The sequence below is a fragment of the Bombina bombina genome, chromosome 7 (genome assembly GCF_027579735.1).
Source record: "Bombina bombina isolate aBomBom1 chromosome 7, aBomBom1.pri, whole genome shotgun sequence".
Lineage (NCBI taxonomy): Eukaryota > Metazoa > Chordata > Amphibia > Anura > Bombinatoridae > Bombina > Bombina bombina.
Window position 1 is genome coordinate 461,629,060 of NC_069505.1, and position 18,237 is coordinate 461,647,296.

At 41.3% G+C, this 18,237-nt stretch overlaps 1 protein-coding gene across 1 annotated transcript in view; it reads right to left on the reverse strand.

The window, feature by feature from the left end:
- Window positions 1-3,444: 3,444 nt before the first annotated feature.
- LOC128636442 (gastrula zinc finger protein XlCGF7.1-like) overlaps window positions 3,445-18,237 on the reverse strand; it is a 43,333-nt gene continuing 28,540 nt past the window's right edge. The window contains exon 3 of the mRNA XM_053689455.1: window positions 3,445-4,230. Coding sequence (XP_053545430.1) covers window positions 3,620-4,230 — 611 coding nt within the window. The 3' untranslated portion in view covers window positions 3,445-3,619. The remainder of the gene's footprint in view (window positions 4,231-18,237) is intronic.

Consider the following 18,237-nt stretch of genomic DNA (forward strand, 5'->3'; position numbering starts at 1 on the left):
GATTAGGGGTTAAACATTTTAGTTAAGTGTTTCCGATGTGGGAGGGGGGGCCTCGGTTTAGGGGTTAATAGGTAGTTTATGGGTGTTAGTGTACTTTTTAGCACTTTAGTTAAGAGCTTTATGTTCCGGCGTTAGCCCATAAAACTCTTAACTACTGACTTTTAAATGCGGTAGGAGTCTGGACAGGAGAGGGTCTACCGCTCACTTTTTCAGGCGATCGTAATACCGGTGTTAGGAAAATCCCATTAAAAAGATAGGATACGCAATTGATGTAAGGGGATTTGCGGTAAACTAAAATCGCGGAAAAAAAGTGAGCAGTAGACCCTCTCCTGCCTGACTCGTAATACCAGCGGGTGTTAAAAAGCAGCGTTGGGACCCCTCAACGCTGCTTTTTAAGGCTAACGCAAGACTCGTAATCTAGCCGTATGAGTCTCTGGTCTTGTAATAAAACTCTGATTATTCTAACTTTGGTGTAGATATAATCTAGAGTTTATTTTAGACACAGAGACTAATATTTTCCCTCCCCTTTTTTCTTCCCACCCATTTATTTCATGAACATTTCATTTTTATAATAAAATATGTTATAATATTTTGTCTTTTTTCAGCTCCAAACCCTTCCTCTACAGGAATTTGATTTGTCGCTTCAAACAGATCTTCAAGGACCTCTGAACTACAATCAAAATTCCTTTCCAGTTAGAATCTTCAAGTTATGGATTTCCAAGTTTTCAGTATTCTTCAAGTTCCTGTTTCAAAGACTTCTCAATTTTTCCATTCAACATTGGTTTCTTTGTTTTACCTACATGTTTCTTTATTTAATGAACTTTAGGTTTATTTTTCGCATCAATTCAGAAAGAGGACAGTTTGGATCTTACTGGTCATTATTTGGATATGTTAATGACTCTGATTGGTCTTTTTTGTCACTGTCCACTCAAAATGTTATCTCATTGGTCTCCATTTTTCTAGCAGTTTGTTTTCTGCTGTCCTGAGCAGTAAATTGAAGGATTAAGCAAAATATTTGTCTCTGTGTCTTTAATAAAATCTAGATTATATCTACACTAAAGTTAGGATAATCGGAATTGTCACTCGCTTTACCCACATAGTACAAACTGCATACAAAAACAATGATGTACACTTTGTGTGATGTTGTGCAGGTTACATGATGTTTAATATAGAACCTCTTGTTTGTATTAGGATGATTGAAAGTCTTGCCAGCTATTAGACTGTTGCAAGAGGTGCAACTAGAGCAGCGGTAGCATTCCGCCTTTAGAGGAGGTAACCAGGTTTTTTTTTATAGTTGGTAAAAATGCATCAGGGTGGATTAGTTGGTCCCTCAGGCTATTGCCCCTCGAAATCCCACTTGTGGAGGATCAAAGTTCTGAAAAGGTAAGGTTTTGTATGATTGTAAGCTCTGCCAGTATTTATGTATGATAGGGCTAATCTGGCCCTTATCCTGGCTATAAGTAGTGGTAAAAGTCAGCCGTTTGGATGTGCTGTCCTCTGGTTTCTTGTTCTCATAGGCTTTGGTTTTGCACTCCCTTAATCTTTTGAAGTTATAAACTCTTTGGAGGAATCTCACTTCCATTTCTTTTACTTGGATTTGTATATTTATATTCTCAGTATTATTTCTTATAACGCGCTGGTATTGGGATTTTGGAATTGCCCGCAATAGGGCTGGAGGATGACAACTCCTACCATGGAGAATGGAATTTCTATCAGTGCTTTTTCGAAAGAGAGTATTGTCCAGTCCCCTTTCTGTTTTGAAGATTCTGATATCCAAATAGTCTATTTGTTCCTTTGAACAATGGATTTTGAATTTTAAAGGGCATGTAGTTGAATTGAGTTGTTCAAGTCTCCTTGCCATATCAACAGAATATCATCAACGTAACGGAAATATGCCATTATTTCAGGCCTATCAAAAATTGGTGTAATGCGTTCAAATTTGGCTACATACAGGTTGGCATAAGAGGGTGCAACATTGGAGGCCATAGAAGTACTGGCTGTTTGCAAGTAGTAAAATGTTTCAAACTTTAAATAATTTAGGGTTAGGCAAAATCGAAGTAATTCAATAATAACCTCTGTTGGAGGGCCCACATAAGGGTATCTAGCCAATTGTGTTGTTATCACTGCCAGACCTTCCATATGTGGTATTACCGTATATAGACTCATGACGTCTAAGGTGACTAGGATGTTGTGTGTTTCAATATTAGCCAAGTGCCCCAGTTTAGAAATTAAGTGTCCAGAATCTCTGAGTCTTAACATTCTGTGCTTTTTAATTAGACCTTAGGATGTATTTCCTAATGATCACATATATACACTTGTCACTTTTATTTATATTACTTGATTTACACCATTAGAATACATTACGCTGTTTGTTTATTATGTTGTCAAGGCAACCTTGGGGGTGTGAGTTTGCATGTGAGACCCTGAACCGGAAGTGCTTTCTTCCATGGCACTTACAAGAACAGGGGTCACCATTTGTTTGTAGCTAGTTTTTTGTGAGTATAAATTGCACTTTATTACTGTATTTTATTGTTTAAAGAAGGGGTCAACTACCCTGAAACATCACAATAAATACACTGTTGTAAAAATTCAGAGAGTGACACTTCCCATTTATTGGCTTGTTGTTTGTGGGTTCTTGGACTATAGCTGGACACCCTGGTCTATCGACTGTCTTTAAAGGGCCAGTAACCCCACCAAATAAGGTTATATAATAATGCACACAGTGCAGAATTATATAACATTAGCCTAGCGCCAGGTTTCTAAAGCCGAGTATAGCAAAGATATTTACCTACGAAAATCTATTTTTCAGAACGCCGCTCCTGGCTCTATTGAGTGGGTCTGTTTTTTACATAAGCGCATCGGGCACGCTGTCTAGTCACAGCACGCCCGATTGCGCCATTAAACTGAATGTAGCTCGCTCCCACTACCATTGGAGCGAGCTACATTCAGTTTAATTGCGCGATCGGGCGTGCTGTGACTAGACAGCGTGCCCGATGCACTTAGGTAAAAAACAGACCCGCTCAGTAGAGCCAGAAGCGGCGTTCTGAAAAATAGATTTTCGTAGGTAAATATCTTTGCTATACTCAGCTTTAGAAACCTGGAGCTAGGCTAATGTTATATAATTCTGCACTGTGTGCATTATTATATAACCTTATTTGGTGGGGTTACTGGCCCTTTAAAGTAAGAGTGCCCTTTTCCTAAGGAGATATATATATATATATATATATTCATTCAATTCCATGAAATGCACTCTCTGGACTTGATTAAAACATAACATTTATTTTACAAAAGTTAAAAAGAGAGCCATAACGTTTCGGTGCTCACTTGTTGCACCTTTGTCAAATGCCCACTAATAAGTTCAACGCAGTAAACCTAAAAACAATTTATATATATATATACACACACACATTTATATGCTGTAAAGTAAGAATGTGTTAAAAAATAGAAATGTCAACAGTTTATTTTGTATCAATTTGCAAACTGCCAAGTGATTGAACAGAAGAAAAATCTAAATCAAATCAATATTTGTCATTACCGCCCTTTGCCTTTACATGAGCATCAATTCATTTAGGTAAGTAAAAAAAAAAAAAAGTAATTACATTTCTGAGTAAAATATTTCTCACAATATCACCTTCTCTCCTGTATGAATTTTCTGGTGACTAATAAGACTGGTTTTCCAGATAAAACGTTTCCCACATTCAAAACATAAAAATGGTTTCTCTCCCGTGTGCATCGTCTGGTGTCTAATTAAATTTGATTTCCGGGTAAAACATTTTCCACATTCAGGACATAAAAATGTTTTCTCTCCTGTATGAATATTCTGGTGTGTAATTAGACTGGATTTCTGGGTAAAACTTTTCCCACATATAGAACATATAAATGCTTTCTCTTTTGTGTGAATGTTCTGATGGCGAACAAGACTCAGTTTCAGAGTAAAACTTTTCCCACAGTCAGAACATGAAAACGCTTTCTCTCCTGTGTGACTTTTCTGATGCCTAATAAGACGGGATTTCATAGCAAACTCTTTCCCACATTCAGGACAGGAAAATGCTTTCTCTCTTGTATTTTTCTTCTGATGCGCAATAAGATTTAAATCCTTGTGCATTACTTTCCCATTTTCAGAAGATGACAGAGACTTCTTTCCAATACGGCTTCTGCGATTATTAAAGATACCGGAAAAAGTATCTGCAGTCTGGCATTGACTAGGAATATCCAAACTCACCGAAACATCTGTTAGGGGAAAAAAATGAGAGAACACTTATCAATCAACACAAAAACTATCTTCTCTAGGATAATACACAAGAACTATGTTTACAAATTAGAGAAACAAAAAAACAAACAAACTAAAACAATAGTGTTTCCTTAATTTTAAAGTGAATAAGCATAAGCTTAATACGGGGACCATATACAGTTATGGCGTAGTAGAAATGGGCGGTCATATAGTGGCTAGTGACAAACCTTACATTATAAAGATTTAGTAAATGTAAATTGAGAAGTTCAATACTAACAGATGATTGTATTGACATTTACAATTTTTCAATACCCCCCCAATATAGTGAAGTAAAACCACAGTTGATATATACAGTATATTCACAAAAGTCCACCACATTTTTTACATGAAACTCAAAATAGATCTATTTTTGATAAAGTTGCAGATTTGAACTGTAGAGTAACAGATATAACCAATCATGAAACTTAACTCCACAAATGTTCTTTATTCCAATGCAAGGTAAGACATTAACCCCTTAGCAAAATAACTCTATGGAGGCAACCTCAGGCAAACGATTGCTGGGACAGCGTGGCCCAGTGATTGCATGCCAGTCAGTGGGGTGCATTGCATGCTGTTGCTGGATACCTGCATTTGAGGTTATCCAGCAACTGTACTGTAATAGTTAAAGGAAAAGTCAAGTCCAAAAAAAACCTTTCATGATTCAAATAGGGCATGCAATTTTAAACAACTTTCCAATGTACTTTTATCACCAATTTTGCTTTGTTCTTTTGGTATTCTTAGTCAAAAGCTAAATCTAGGAGGTTTATATGCTAATTTCTTAGACCTTGAACGCCGCCTCTGCATTTAACAGTTTTTCACCACTAGAGGGCGTTAGTTCATGTGTTTCATACAGATAACATTGAGCTCAAAAGAACTGAAATAAGGGGGCTGTTAGGGGTTAAGGTGAGCCTGACTAGAGCCATCTTGTTCTTCGCATCCATCTTGTAATGATTAGACTTTATTATAATGGGTTATTCTGATGTGAGAAATATAGGCTTGTTATTTTACTCTGCTAAGCCAGCTAACCTTGTAGATGTACCTGGAACTATGCCCAGGAGAGTATTATCTCAGTAAGATGGTCAAACGACCTTGTTGTTCTCACAGATGCATTTATTGTTATGACTATATAGATTGTTTAGAGCTAGTGATTTTCCAGAATAACACTGTGTATAACTCTGTAAAATGACGCGGTCATAACGTGTCACCATGTTAACTCTATCTGCTGTTACCGAAGGCTATAAGACATGCCTTGTATCTTTCAATAAAGTAGAATAGCTTTGGATCATTGCTGCGTGGTCTGAGTCTGTTCTAAGGATATCCTTATCAGATAATCTACATCTGCTTCAGGTGGTACAGTAGGCCTGAGGCTTCGGCCTGCACTGACACCCCCCCTTGGAAATAACACCTAACAGGGGCAGTCAGCAGAGGCTTAGATACAAGATAATCACAGAGGTAAAACGTGTATTATTATAACTGTGTTGGTTGTGCAAAACTAAGAAATGGGTAATAAAGGGATTATCTATCTTTCTTTTGCATGATGTACCAAGTCCATGGATTCATCCTTACTTGTGGGATATTATCCTTCCTAACAGGAAGTGGCAAAGACAGCACCACAGCAGAGCTGTCTATATAGCTCCCCCCTTAACTCCACCCCCCAGTCATTCTATTTGCCGGCTCTAAGCAGGAAGGGTAAAGTGAAAGAGGTGTTAAGCTGTTAGTTTTATTTTATCTACAATCAAGAGTTTGTTATTTTTAAATGGTACCGGTGTTGTACTATTTACTCTCAGGCAGGACATAGATGAAGATTTCTGCCTGGAGGATTATGATCTTAGCATTTGTAACTAAGGTCCACTGCTGTTCCCACAGAAGCTGAGGAGTACAGGAAAACTTCAGTGTGAGGAATGGTTTCTTGCTATACAGCAATGAGGTATGTTCAGTCACATTTTCTGCAGAGACTGTGTTAACTCAGAAAGGCTGACAGTATCCCCATTAGGGGAAGGGTAAGCAGTAATCCTAGTGTTATAAGAGGCTTTACTAGCTTGCATAAAGGGCTAATTTTTTGGGCACTCTGTTTGTATATGAGAGATTGAGACAAACGTTTGTGTGTACTGGGAGTAACGTTTTTTTATTTTGCTGGGACATTTGCTTGAGGGTTCATTTGGCTTATTTGGGGTTGTTATAACCCACATGGCTTTCAGACAAGGTTTGTTAGATTTGTGTAGGCCCCAGCAACATTGAGTGCGGTGGGCAGGGCCTATTTTCGTACCTCAGTTGCGCATTTAGTTATACAGACAAGCAGCAAGCAACTTCTCCAGAGGTCCTGATAGTCTTCTGAGGGCCTAATCAAAGCTTTAACCCCATATTATCGTTTCCTAAGGGCAGGTAGGGCCACAGCAGAGCTATGGCAAGGTGCTAATAGGGGTTTTAACCGGTTTTAGACAATTATCAATCTGGTTTTTGCATTTGGGGATTTATTGCTTATTTACTTGTGGTGCAATCCTTCTAAAGCTTAGTGGGTACACTGTTAAAATTTCGGAAAATTTGAAGCAATTTTAACCTGTTTTGAAGTTTGTGTATGCCTTTTTTTCTCTTAAAGGCACGGCACCGTTTTTGCAAATTGTGTTCTTTTTATTAAATAAAGTGTTTTCCAAGCTCGCTTGCCTCATTACAAGCCTGTTAAACATGTCTGACACTGAGGAAACTCATTGCTCAATTTGTTTAGAAGCCATTGTGGAACCCCCTCTTAGAATGTGTCCCACTTGTACTGATATGTCTATAAATTGCAAACAGCATATTTTGACTTATAAAAATTTGGCCTTAGATGATTCTCAGACAGAAGGTAATCAGGTTTTGCCATCTAGTTCTCCCCAAGTGTCACAACCAGTAACGCCCGCACAAGCGACGCCAAGTACTTCTAGTGCGTCTAATTCTTTCACCTTGCAAGATATGGCTTCAGTTATGAATACTACCCTCACAGAGGTTTTATCTAAACTGCCAGAGTTGCAAGGGAAGCGCAGTAGCTCTGGGTTAAGAACAAATGCTGAGCCTTCTGACGCTTTAGTAGCCGTATCCGATATTCCCTCAGAATGTTCTGAGGTAGGGATGAGGGATTTGCTATCTGAGGGAGAGATTTCTGATTCAGGAAAGATGTTCCCTCAGACAGATTCAGATATGACGGCATTTAAATTTAAGCTAGAACACCTCCGCTTATTGCTCAGGGAGGTTTTAGCTATTCTGGATGATTGTGACCCTATTGTAGTTCCAGAGAAATTGTGTAAAAGTATTTAGACATTCCTGTTTACACTGATGTTTTTCCGGTCCCTAAGAGGATTTCGGACATTGTTACTAAGGAGTGGGATAGACCAGGTATTCCATTCGCTCCCCCTCCTGTTTTTAAGAAAATGTTTCCCATTTCTGACACCATAAAGGACTCATGGCAGACGGTCCCTAAGGTGGAGGGAGCTATTTCTACTCTGGCTAAGCGTACAACTATACCTATTGAAGACAGTTGTGCTTTCATTGATCCAATGGATAAAAAATTAGAGGGTCTCCAAAAGAAAATTTTTGTTCATCAAGGTTTTCTTCTTCAACCTATAGCGTGCATTGTTCCTGTAACCACTGCGGCTGCCTTTTGGTTTGAGGCTCTAGAAGAGGCTCTTCAGATGGAGACCCCATTAGATAAAATTCTGGACAGAATTAAGGCTCTTAAGTTAGCTAATTCTTTTATTACAGACGCCGCTTTTCATCTTGCTAAGTTAGCGGCAAAGAATTCAGGTTTTGCCATTTTAGCGCGTAGAGCGTTATGGCTTAAGTCCTGGTCAGCTGATGTGTCATCTAAATCTAAGCTGTTGTCCATCCCTTTCAAAGGTAAGACCCTATTCGGGCCTGCACTGAAAGAGATCATTTCAGACATTACTGGAGGGAAGGGTCATACCTTCCCTCAAGATAAGTCAAATAAGACAAGGACCAAACAAAATAATTTTCGTTCCTTCGAAGCTTCAAGAGTGGTCCTTCTTCCTCTTCCTCTGCTGCAAAGCAAGAGGGGAACTTTGCTCAATCCAAGCCAACCTGGAGACCTAATCAGGCTTGGAACAAGGGTAAACAGGCCAAAAAGCCTGCTGCTGCCACTAAGTCAGCATGAAGGGGTAGCCCCCGATCCGGGACCGGATCTAGTAGGGGGCAGACTCTCTCTCTTTGCTCAGGCCTGGGCAAGAGACGTTCAGGATTCCTGGGCAGTAGAAAATGTAACCCAGTGATACCTTCTAGATTTCAAGGATTCTCCTCCAAGGGGGAGGTTCCATCTTTCTCTTGTAAGGTGTATCCAGTCCACGGATCATCCATTACTTGTGGGATATTCTCATTCCCAACAGGAAGTTGCAAGAGGACACCCACAGCAGAGCTGTAATATAGCTCCTCCCCTAACTGTCATAGCCAGTCATTCTCTTGCAACTCTCAACAAGCTAGGATGTTGTAGGAGAGAGTGGTTAAATATAGTTAGTTTATTTTCTTCAATCAAAAGTTTGTTATTTTTAAATAGTACCGGAGTTGTGCTATTTTATCTCAGGCAGTAAATAGAAGAAGAATCTGCCTGAGGTTTCTATGATCTTAGCAGGTTGTAACTAAGATCCATTGCTATTCTCACATATGTCTGAGGGGATTACACAGATGAGGTAACTTCAGCGAGAGAATGGCGTGCAGTTTATTCTGCAGGTATGTGCAGTTATAATTTTTTCTAGAGATGGAAAACACTAGAAAATGCTGCTGATACCGGATTAATGTAAGTTAAGCCTGAATACAGTGATTTAATAACGACTGGTATCATGCTTACTCCCAGGGGTAATACCCTTATGATATTGCAATATAAACGTTTGCTGGCATGTTTAATCGTTTTTATATATGCATTGGTGATAAAACTTTATTGGGGCCTAGTTTTTTCCACATGGCTGGCTTAAATTTTGACTAGAAACAGTTTTACTGAGGCTTTCCACTGTTATAGTATAAAAGTTACAGTTGGTGCAGTTAAAATTACAAACTGTGACATCCAGCTTCCCTCAGGAGTCCCCTGTATGCTATAGGACATCTCTAAAGGGCTCAAAGGCTTTCCAAAGTCGTTTATTGGGGAAGGTAGGACCACAGCTTGCTGTGGCAGTTGGTTGTGACTGTTAAAAAAAAAAAAAAAAAAAAGTCTATTTTGTTTTTTTGATCCGTTTTTTTGAACTAAGGGGTTAATCATCCATTTGCAAGTGGATGCAATGCTCTGCTAGCCTATTACATACACTGTAAAAATTTCGTTTGATTTACTGCATTTTTTCACTGTTTTTCAAATTCTGACAAAATTTGTTTCTCTTAAAGGCACAGTACCGTTTTTTATATTTGCTTGTTAACTTGATTTAAAGTGTTTTCCAAGCTTGCTAGTCTCATTGCTAGTCTGTATAAACATGTCTGACATAGAAGAAACTCCTTGTTCATTATGTTTAAAAGCCATGGTGGAACCCCCTCTTAGAATGTGTACCAAATGTACTGATTTCATTTTATGCAATAAAGATCATATTCTGTTTTTAAAAAAATTATCACCAGAGGAATCTGACGAGGGGAAAGTTATGCCAACTAACTCTCCCCACGTGTCAGACCCTTTGACTCCCGCCCAAGGGACTTGCGCTCAAATGGCGCCAAGTACATCTAGGGCGCCCATAGCGTTTACTTTACAAGACATGGCGGCAGTCATGGATAATACACTGTCAGCGGTATTAGCCAGACTACCTGAACTTAGAGGTTAGCGAGATAGCTCTGGGGTGAGACAAAATGCAGAGCATACTGACGCTTTAAGAACCATGTCTGATACTGCCTCACAATATGCAGAAGCTGAGGAAGGAGAGCTTCAGTCAGTGGGTGATGTTAATGACTCAGGAAAGATACCTGATTCTAATATTTCTACATTTAAATTTAAGCTTGAACACCTCCGCGTGTTACTTAGGGAGGTTTTAGCTGCTCTGAATGACTGTGATACCATTGCAGTGCCAGAGAAATTTTGTAGACTGGATAAATGCTTTGCAGTGCCGGTGTGTACTGATGTTTTTCCAATACCTAAAAGGTTTACAGAAATTATTAATAAGGAATGGGATAGACCAGGTGTGCCGTTCTCTTCCCCTCCTATTTTTAGAAAAATGTTTTCCAATAGACGCCACCACACGGGACTTATGGCAGACAGTCCCTAAGGTGGAGGGAGCAGTTTCTACTCTAGCAAAGCGTACTACTATCCCTGTCGAGGACAGTTGTGCTTTTTTAGAGCCAATGGATAAAAAATTAGAAGGTTACCTTAAGAAAATATTTATTCAACAAGGTTTTATCCTACAGCCCATTGCATGCATTGCCCCTGTCACTGCTGCTGCGGCGTACTGGTTTGAGTCTCTGGAAGAGGCTTTACAGGTAGAGACTCCATTGGATGACATACTTGGCAAACTTAGAGCACTTAAGCTAGCCAATTATTTTATTTCTGATGCCATTGTTCATTTGAATAAACTAACAGCTAAGAATTCTGGTTTTGCTATACAGGCGTGCAGAGCGCTATGGCTTAAATCATGGTCAGCTGACGTGACTTTAAAATCTAAGCTACTTAACATTCCCTTCAAGGGGTAGACCCTATTCGGGCCTGGTTTGAAGGACATTATTGCTGATATCACGGGAGGAAAAGGTTGTGCCCTTATGCAGGACAGGTCCAAATCTAGGGCCAAACAGTCTAATTTTCGTGCCTTTCGAAACTTCAAGGCAGGTGCGGCATCAATTTCCTCTAATAATAAACAAGAGGGAACTTTTGCTCAATCCAAGATGGTCTGGAGACCAAACCAGACCTGGAAAAAAGGTAAGCAGGTCAAAAAGCCTGCTGCTGCCTCTAAGACAGCATGAAGGAACGACCCCCTATCCGGTAACGGATCTAGTAGGGGGCAGACTTTCACTCTTCGCCCAGGCGTGGGCAAGAGATGTTCAGGATCCCTGGGCGTTGGAAATTATATCCCAGGGATATCTTCTGGACTTCAAAGCTTCCCCCCCAAAAGGGAGATTTCACCTTTCACAATTATCTGCAAACCAGATAAAGAGTGAGGCATTCTTACACTGTGTACGAGACCTCCTAGTTATGAGAGTGATCCATCCAGTTCCAAAGGAGGAACAGGGTTTTTACTCAAATCTGTTTGTGGTTCCCAAAAAAGAGGGAACCTTCAGACCGATTTTGGATCTAAAGATCTTAAACAAATTCCTCAAAGTTCCGTCGTTCAAGATGGAAACTATTCGTACCATCCTACCACTGATCCAGGAGGGTCAATATATGACTACAGTGGATCTAAAGGATGCTTATCTTCATATTCCGATACACAAAGATCATCATCAGTTTCTCAGGTTTGCCTTTCAAGACAGGCATTACCAGTTGTAGCTCTTCCCTTTGGATTAGCTACAGCCCCAATAATCTTTACAAAGGTTCTAGGGTCGCTTTTGGCGGTCCTAAGGTCGCGGGGCATAGCAGTAGCCCCTTATTTAGACGACATCCTGATACAGGTGTCAAACTTCCAAATTGCCAAGTCTCATACGGACGTAGTACTGGCATTTCTGAGGTCGCATGGGTGGAAAGTGAACGAGGAAAAGTGTTCTCTATCCCCACTCACAAGAGTTTCCTTTCTAGGGACTCTGATAGATTCTGTAGAAATGAAAATTTACCTTGACGTAGTCCAGGTTATCAAAGCTTCTAAATTCCTGTCGGGTTCTTCATTTCATTCCGCGCCCTTTGGTGGCTCACTGTATGGAAGTAATCGGCTTAATGGTAGCGGCAATGGACATAGTGCCGTTTGCACGCTTACATCTCAGACCGCTGCAACTATGCAGGCTCAGTCAGTGGAGCGGGGATTACACAGATTTGGCCCCTCAACTGAATCTGGACCAAGAGACCAGGGATCCTCTTCCCTGGTGGCTATCTCGGGTCCATCTGTCTGAAGGTATAACCTTCGCAGGCCAGATTGGACTATTGTAACAACAAATGCCAGCCTTCTAGGTTGGGGTGCAGTCTGGAACTCCCTGAAGGCTCAGGGATCGTGGACTCAGGAGGAGTCTCTCCTTCCAATAAATATTCTGGAACTAAGAGCGATATTCAAGGCTCTTCAGGTTTGGCCTCAGTTAGCAACTCTGAGGTACATCAGATTTCAGTCGGTCAACATCACGACTGTAGCTTACATCAACCATCGAGGGGGAACAAGAAGTTCCCTAGAGATGTTAGAAGTTTCAAAAATAATTCACTGTGCAGAGATTCACTCTTGCCACCAATCAGCTATCCATATCCCAGGTGTAGAGCACTGGGAGGCGGATTTTCTAAGTCGTCAGACTTTTCATCCGGGAGAGTGGGAACTCCATCCGGAGGTATTTGCACAACTGATTATCCGTTGGGGCAAACCAGAACTGGATCTCATGGTGTCTCGCCAGAACGCCAAGCTTCTGTGTTATGGATCCAGGTCCAGGGATCCCAAGGCGACACTGATAGATACTCTAGCAGCGCCCTGGTCTTTCAACCTGGCTTATGTGTTTCCACCGTTTCCTCTGCTCCCTCGACTGATTGCCAAGATCAAGCAGGAGAGAGCATCAGTGATTCTGATAGCACCTGCTTGGCCACGCAGGACCTGGTATGCAGATCTAGTGGACATGTCATCCTTTCCACCATGGTCTCTGCCTCTGAGACAGGACCTTCTACTTCAGGGTCCTTTCAACCATCCAAATCTAATTTCTCTGAGACTGACTGCCTGGAGATTGAATGCTTGATTTTATCAAAGCGTGGCTTCTCCGAGTCAGTTATTGATACCTTAATACAGGCACGAAAGCCTGTCACCAGGAAAATGTACCATAAGGTATGGCGTAGATATCTTTATTGGTGTGAATCCAAGGGTTACTCATGGAGTAAGGTCAGGATTCCTAGGATTTTATCTTTTCTCCAAGAAGGTTTGGAAAAAGGATTGTCAGCTAGTTTCTTAAAGGGACAGATTTTTGCTCTGTCTATTCTTTTGCACTAGCGTCTGGCAGATGTTCCAGACGTTCAGGCATTTTGTCAGGCTTTAGTTTGAATCAAGCCTGTGTTTAAACCTGTTGCTCCACCATGGAGCTTAAACTTGGTTCTTAAGGTTCTTCAAGGAGTTCCGTTTGAACCTCTTCATTCCATAGATATCAAACTTTTATCTTGGAAAGTTCTTTTTTTTTTTTTTTGTAGCTATTTCCTCGGCTCGTAGAGTCTCTGAGCTATCTGCCTTACAATGTGATTCTCCTTATCTGATTTTTCATACGGATAAGGTAGTCCTGCGTACCAAACCTGGGTTCTTACCTAAGGTGGTATCTAACTAGAATATCAATCAAGAGATTGTGGTTCCATCCTTGTGTTACACAATCTGGACGTGGTCTGTGCTTTAAAGTTTTACTTACAAGCTACTAAAGATTTTCGTCAAACATTTGCTTTGTTTGTTGTCTACTCTGGACAGAGGAGAGGTCAAAAGGCTTTGGCAACCTCTTTTTCTTTTTGGCTAAGAAGCTTAATCCGCTTAGCCTATGAGACTGCTGGACAGCAGCCTCCTGAAAGGATTACAGCTCATTCCACTAGAGCTGTGGCTTCCACTTGGGCCTTTAAAAATGAGGCTTCTGTTGAACAGATTTGCAAGGCGGCGACTTGGTCTTCGCTTCATACTTTTTCAAAATTTTACAAATTTGATACTTTTGCTTCTTCGGAGGCTATATTTGGGAGAAAGGTTTTACAGGCAGTGGTTCCTTCAATTTAAGTTCCTGCCTTGTCCCTCCCTTCATCCGTGTACTTTAGCTTTGGTATTGGTATCCCACAAGTAATGGATGATCCGTGGACTGGATACACCTTACAAGAGAAAACACAATTTATGCTTACCTGATAAATTTATTTCTCTTGTGGTGTATCCAGTCCACGGCCCGCCCTGTCATTTTAAGGCAGGTAATTTTTAAATTTAAACTACAGTAACCACTACACCCTATGGTTCCTCCTTTCTCGGCTTGTTTTCGGTCGAATGACTGGCTATGACAGTTAGGGGAGGAGCTATATTACAGCTCTGCTGTGGGTGTCCTCTTGCAACTTCCTGTTGGGAATGAGAATATCCCACAAGTAATGGATGATCCGTGGACTGGATACACCACAAGAGAAATAAATGTATCAGGTAAGCATAAATTGTGTTTTCTCAATTGTCTGTAAACCCGACAAAAAGAGGCGTTCTTACGCTGTGTAGAAGACCTTTTTACCATGGGAGTGATCTGCCCAGTTCCAAAAGCAGAGCAGGGGCAGGGGTTCTACTCCAATCTGTTTGTGGTTCCCAAAAAAGAGGGAACTTTCAGACCAATTCTGGATCTCAAGATCCTAAACCAATTCCTAAGAGTCCCGTCTTTCAAGATGGAGACCATTCGAACTATCTTACCCTTGATCCAGGAGGGTCAATATATGACCACCGTGGACTTAAAGGATGCGTATCTACACATTGCTATCCACAAAGATCATCACCAGTTCCTCAGGTTCGCCTTTCTGGACAAGCATTATCAGTTTGTGGCTCTTCCTTTCGGGTTGGCCACGGCGCCACAAATCTTCACAAAGGTGCTAGGGTCCCTTCTGGCGGTTCTAAGGCCGCGAGGCATAGCAGTGGCGCCTTATTTAGACAACATTCTAATTCAAGTGTCGACTCTAGGCGACATTCTAATTCAAGCCAAGTCTCACACAGACTTAGTGTTGGCCTTTCTAAGATCCCACGGGTGGAAGGTGAACGTAAAAAAGAGTTCTCTTTCCCCCCCTCACAAGAGTTTCTTTTCTAGGGACTCTGATAGACTCAGTGGACATGAAGATATTTCTGACGGAGGTCAGGAAATCAAAGATTTTGTCCACCTGCCGAGCTCTTCATTCCATTCCTCGGCCGTCAGTGGCTCAGTGTATGGAGGTAATCGGTCTAATGGTAGTGGCAATGGACATAGTTCCGTTTGCTCGCTTGCATCTCAGACCACTGCAACTATGCATGCTCAATCAGTGGAATGGGGATTATGCGGATTTATCTCCTCAGAAAAATCTGGATCAAGAGACCAGAGACTCTCTTCTTTGGTGGTTGTCACAGGATCATCTGTCCCAGGGAATGTGTTTCCGCAGGCCAGATTGGGTTATAGGGATGACAGACGCCAGCCTTCTGGGCTGGGGTGCAGTCTGGAATTCCCTGAAAGCACAGGGTTTGTGGACTTGGGAGGAGGCTCTCCTACCAATAAATATTCTCGAATTAAGAGCGATATTCAATGCTCTCCAGGCATGGCCTCAGCTGGCTTCGGCCAGATTAATCAGGTTTTCAGTCGGACAGCATCACGACTGTGGCTTATATCAATCATCAGGGCAGAACAAGGAGTTCCTTAGCGATGATAGAAGTCTCAAGGATAATCCGATGGGCAGAGGCTCACTCTTGCCATCTGTCAGCGATCTACATCCCAGGAGTAGAGAACTGGGAGGCAGATTTTCTAAGTCGTCAGACCTTTCATCCGGGGGAGTGGGAACTCCATCCGGAGGTGTTTGCTCAACTGGTTCGGCTATGGGGCACACCAGAATTGGATCTGATGGCGTCTCGTCAGAACGCCAAACTTCCTCGTTACAGATCCAGATCAAGGGATCCTCAGGCAGTACTGATAGATGCTCTAGCAGTACTCTGGTCGTTCAACCTGGCTTATGTGTTTCCACCATTTCCTCTCCTTCCTCGTTTGATTGCCAGAATCAAACAGGAGAGAGCTTCGGTTATCTTGATAACTCCTGCATGGCCACGCAAGACTTGGTATGCAGACATGGTGGACATGTCATCTCTGCCACCATGGACTCTGCCACTGAGACGGGACCTTCTCATTCAAGGTCCGTTCAAGCATCCAAATCTAAATTCTCTGCAACTGACTGCTTGGAGATTGAACGCTTGATTCTATCAAAGCGGGGTTTCTCTGAGTCGGTCATAGATACCTTGATTCAGGCTCGAAAGCCTGTTACCAGGAAAATCTATCATAAGATATGGCGTAAATATCTTTTTTGGTGCGAATCCAAAGGCTACTCCTGGAGTAAAATCAGGATTCCTAGGATTTTGTCTTTTCTCCAAGAGGGATTGGAGAAAGGATTGTCAGCTAGTTCCCTAAAAGGACAGATATCTGCTCTGTCTATTCTGTTGCACAAGTGTCTGGCAGATATTCCAGACGTTCTGACTTTTTGTCAGGCTTTAGCTAGAATTAATCCTGTGTTTAAACCTGTTGCTCCGCCATGGAGCCTAAATTTAGTTCTTAAAGTTCTTCAGGAGGTTCCGTTTGAACCCATGCATTCCATAGATATTAAGCTTTTATCTTGGAAAGTTTTGTTCCTAGTTGCTATCTCTTCAGCTCAAAGAGTTTCTGAACTATCTGCATTACAATGTGACTCGCCTTATCTTGTTTTCCATGCTGATAAGGTGGTTTTGCGTACTAAGCCTGGGTTCCTACCTAAGGTTGTTACTAACAGGAATATAAATCAGGAAATTGTTCCTTCTCTGTGTCCTAATCCTTCTTCTAAGAAGGAACGTCTGTTGCACAACTTAGACGAGGTTCGTAATTTGACATTTTTATTTGCAGGCAACCAAAGATTATTGTCAAACATCTTCTTTGTTTGTTGTCTATTCTGGAAAGCGTAGGGGTCAAAAGGCTACGGCAACTTCTCTTTCCTTTTGGCTGAAAAGCATCATCCGTTTGGCTTATGAGACTGCTGGACAGCAGCCTCCTGAAAGGATTACAGCTCATTCTACTAGAGCGGTAGCTTCCACATGGGCTTTTAAAAATGATGCTTCTGTTGAACAGATTTGTAAGGCTGCGACTTGGTCTTCGCTTCATACCTTTTCAAAATTTTACAAATTTGATACTTTTGCTTCTTCGGAGGCTATTTTTGGGAGAAAGGTTTTGCAAGCAGTGGTGCCTTCCGTTTAGGTTCCTGTCTTGTCCCTCCCTTCATCCGTGTCCTAAAGCTTTGGTATCCCACAAGTAAGGATGAATCCGTGGACTCGGTACATCATGCAAAAGAAAACAAAATTTATGCTTACCTGATAAATTTCTTTCTTTTGCAATGTACCGAGTCCACGGCCTGCCCTGTCTATTCAAGACAGATGGTATTTTTTATTAAAAACTTCAGTCAGCTCTGCACCTTATAGTTTCTCCTTTTTCTTCCTTGGCCTTCGGTCGAATGACTGGGGGATGGAGTTAAGGGGGGAGCTATAAAGACAGCTCTGCTGTGGTGCTCTCTTTGCCACTTCCTGTTAGGAAGGATAATATCCCACAAGTAAGGATGAATCCGTGGACTCGGTACATCGCAAAAGAAAGACATTTGTCAGGTAAGCATAAATTTAGTTTTTTAAAACCAAAAATTCTGGTGTTGACTGTCCCTTTAAGTATGACTGTTACTGTTTAAAGAATCACTGTAACAGCCAATCATAGTGATTGTATACTTTGATGCAGTCTAGATACTGGCATACAGCAATGCATGCTCCTGTCAGGCTCAGTGGGCTATAAAATGGATGTCTCAAGAGTAAGCCAAATAAAGTGCCTTCGGGTCACACCTCCTCTTCCCTCCCTATGGGATACCAATAGTAACAGCAATATAAATATGTATTATTTTCGCTTTTATTCAGGAAGTATATATGTAAAATACAAACATCAACTCCGTTAACCTTTTAAAGCCGTTATGCCGTTCTATTCCGTCATAATTAGACTGGGCTTTAAAGCCGTTATGACGGAATAGAACGTCATAGCTAACGGCTGTCCTGAAGCCTTCTGTGCTGTCAGGACTAGATTGCGGTCTTGGGGGCGTTCCTAGGGTTGTAGGGACGCCCCCCAGACGCAATCCAATAATTGAAATGGTTTCAAAAAATTCTACAAAAATAAATAATTAAATCGGCAAGCCTCACATT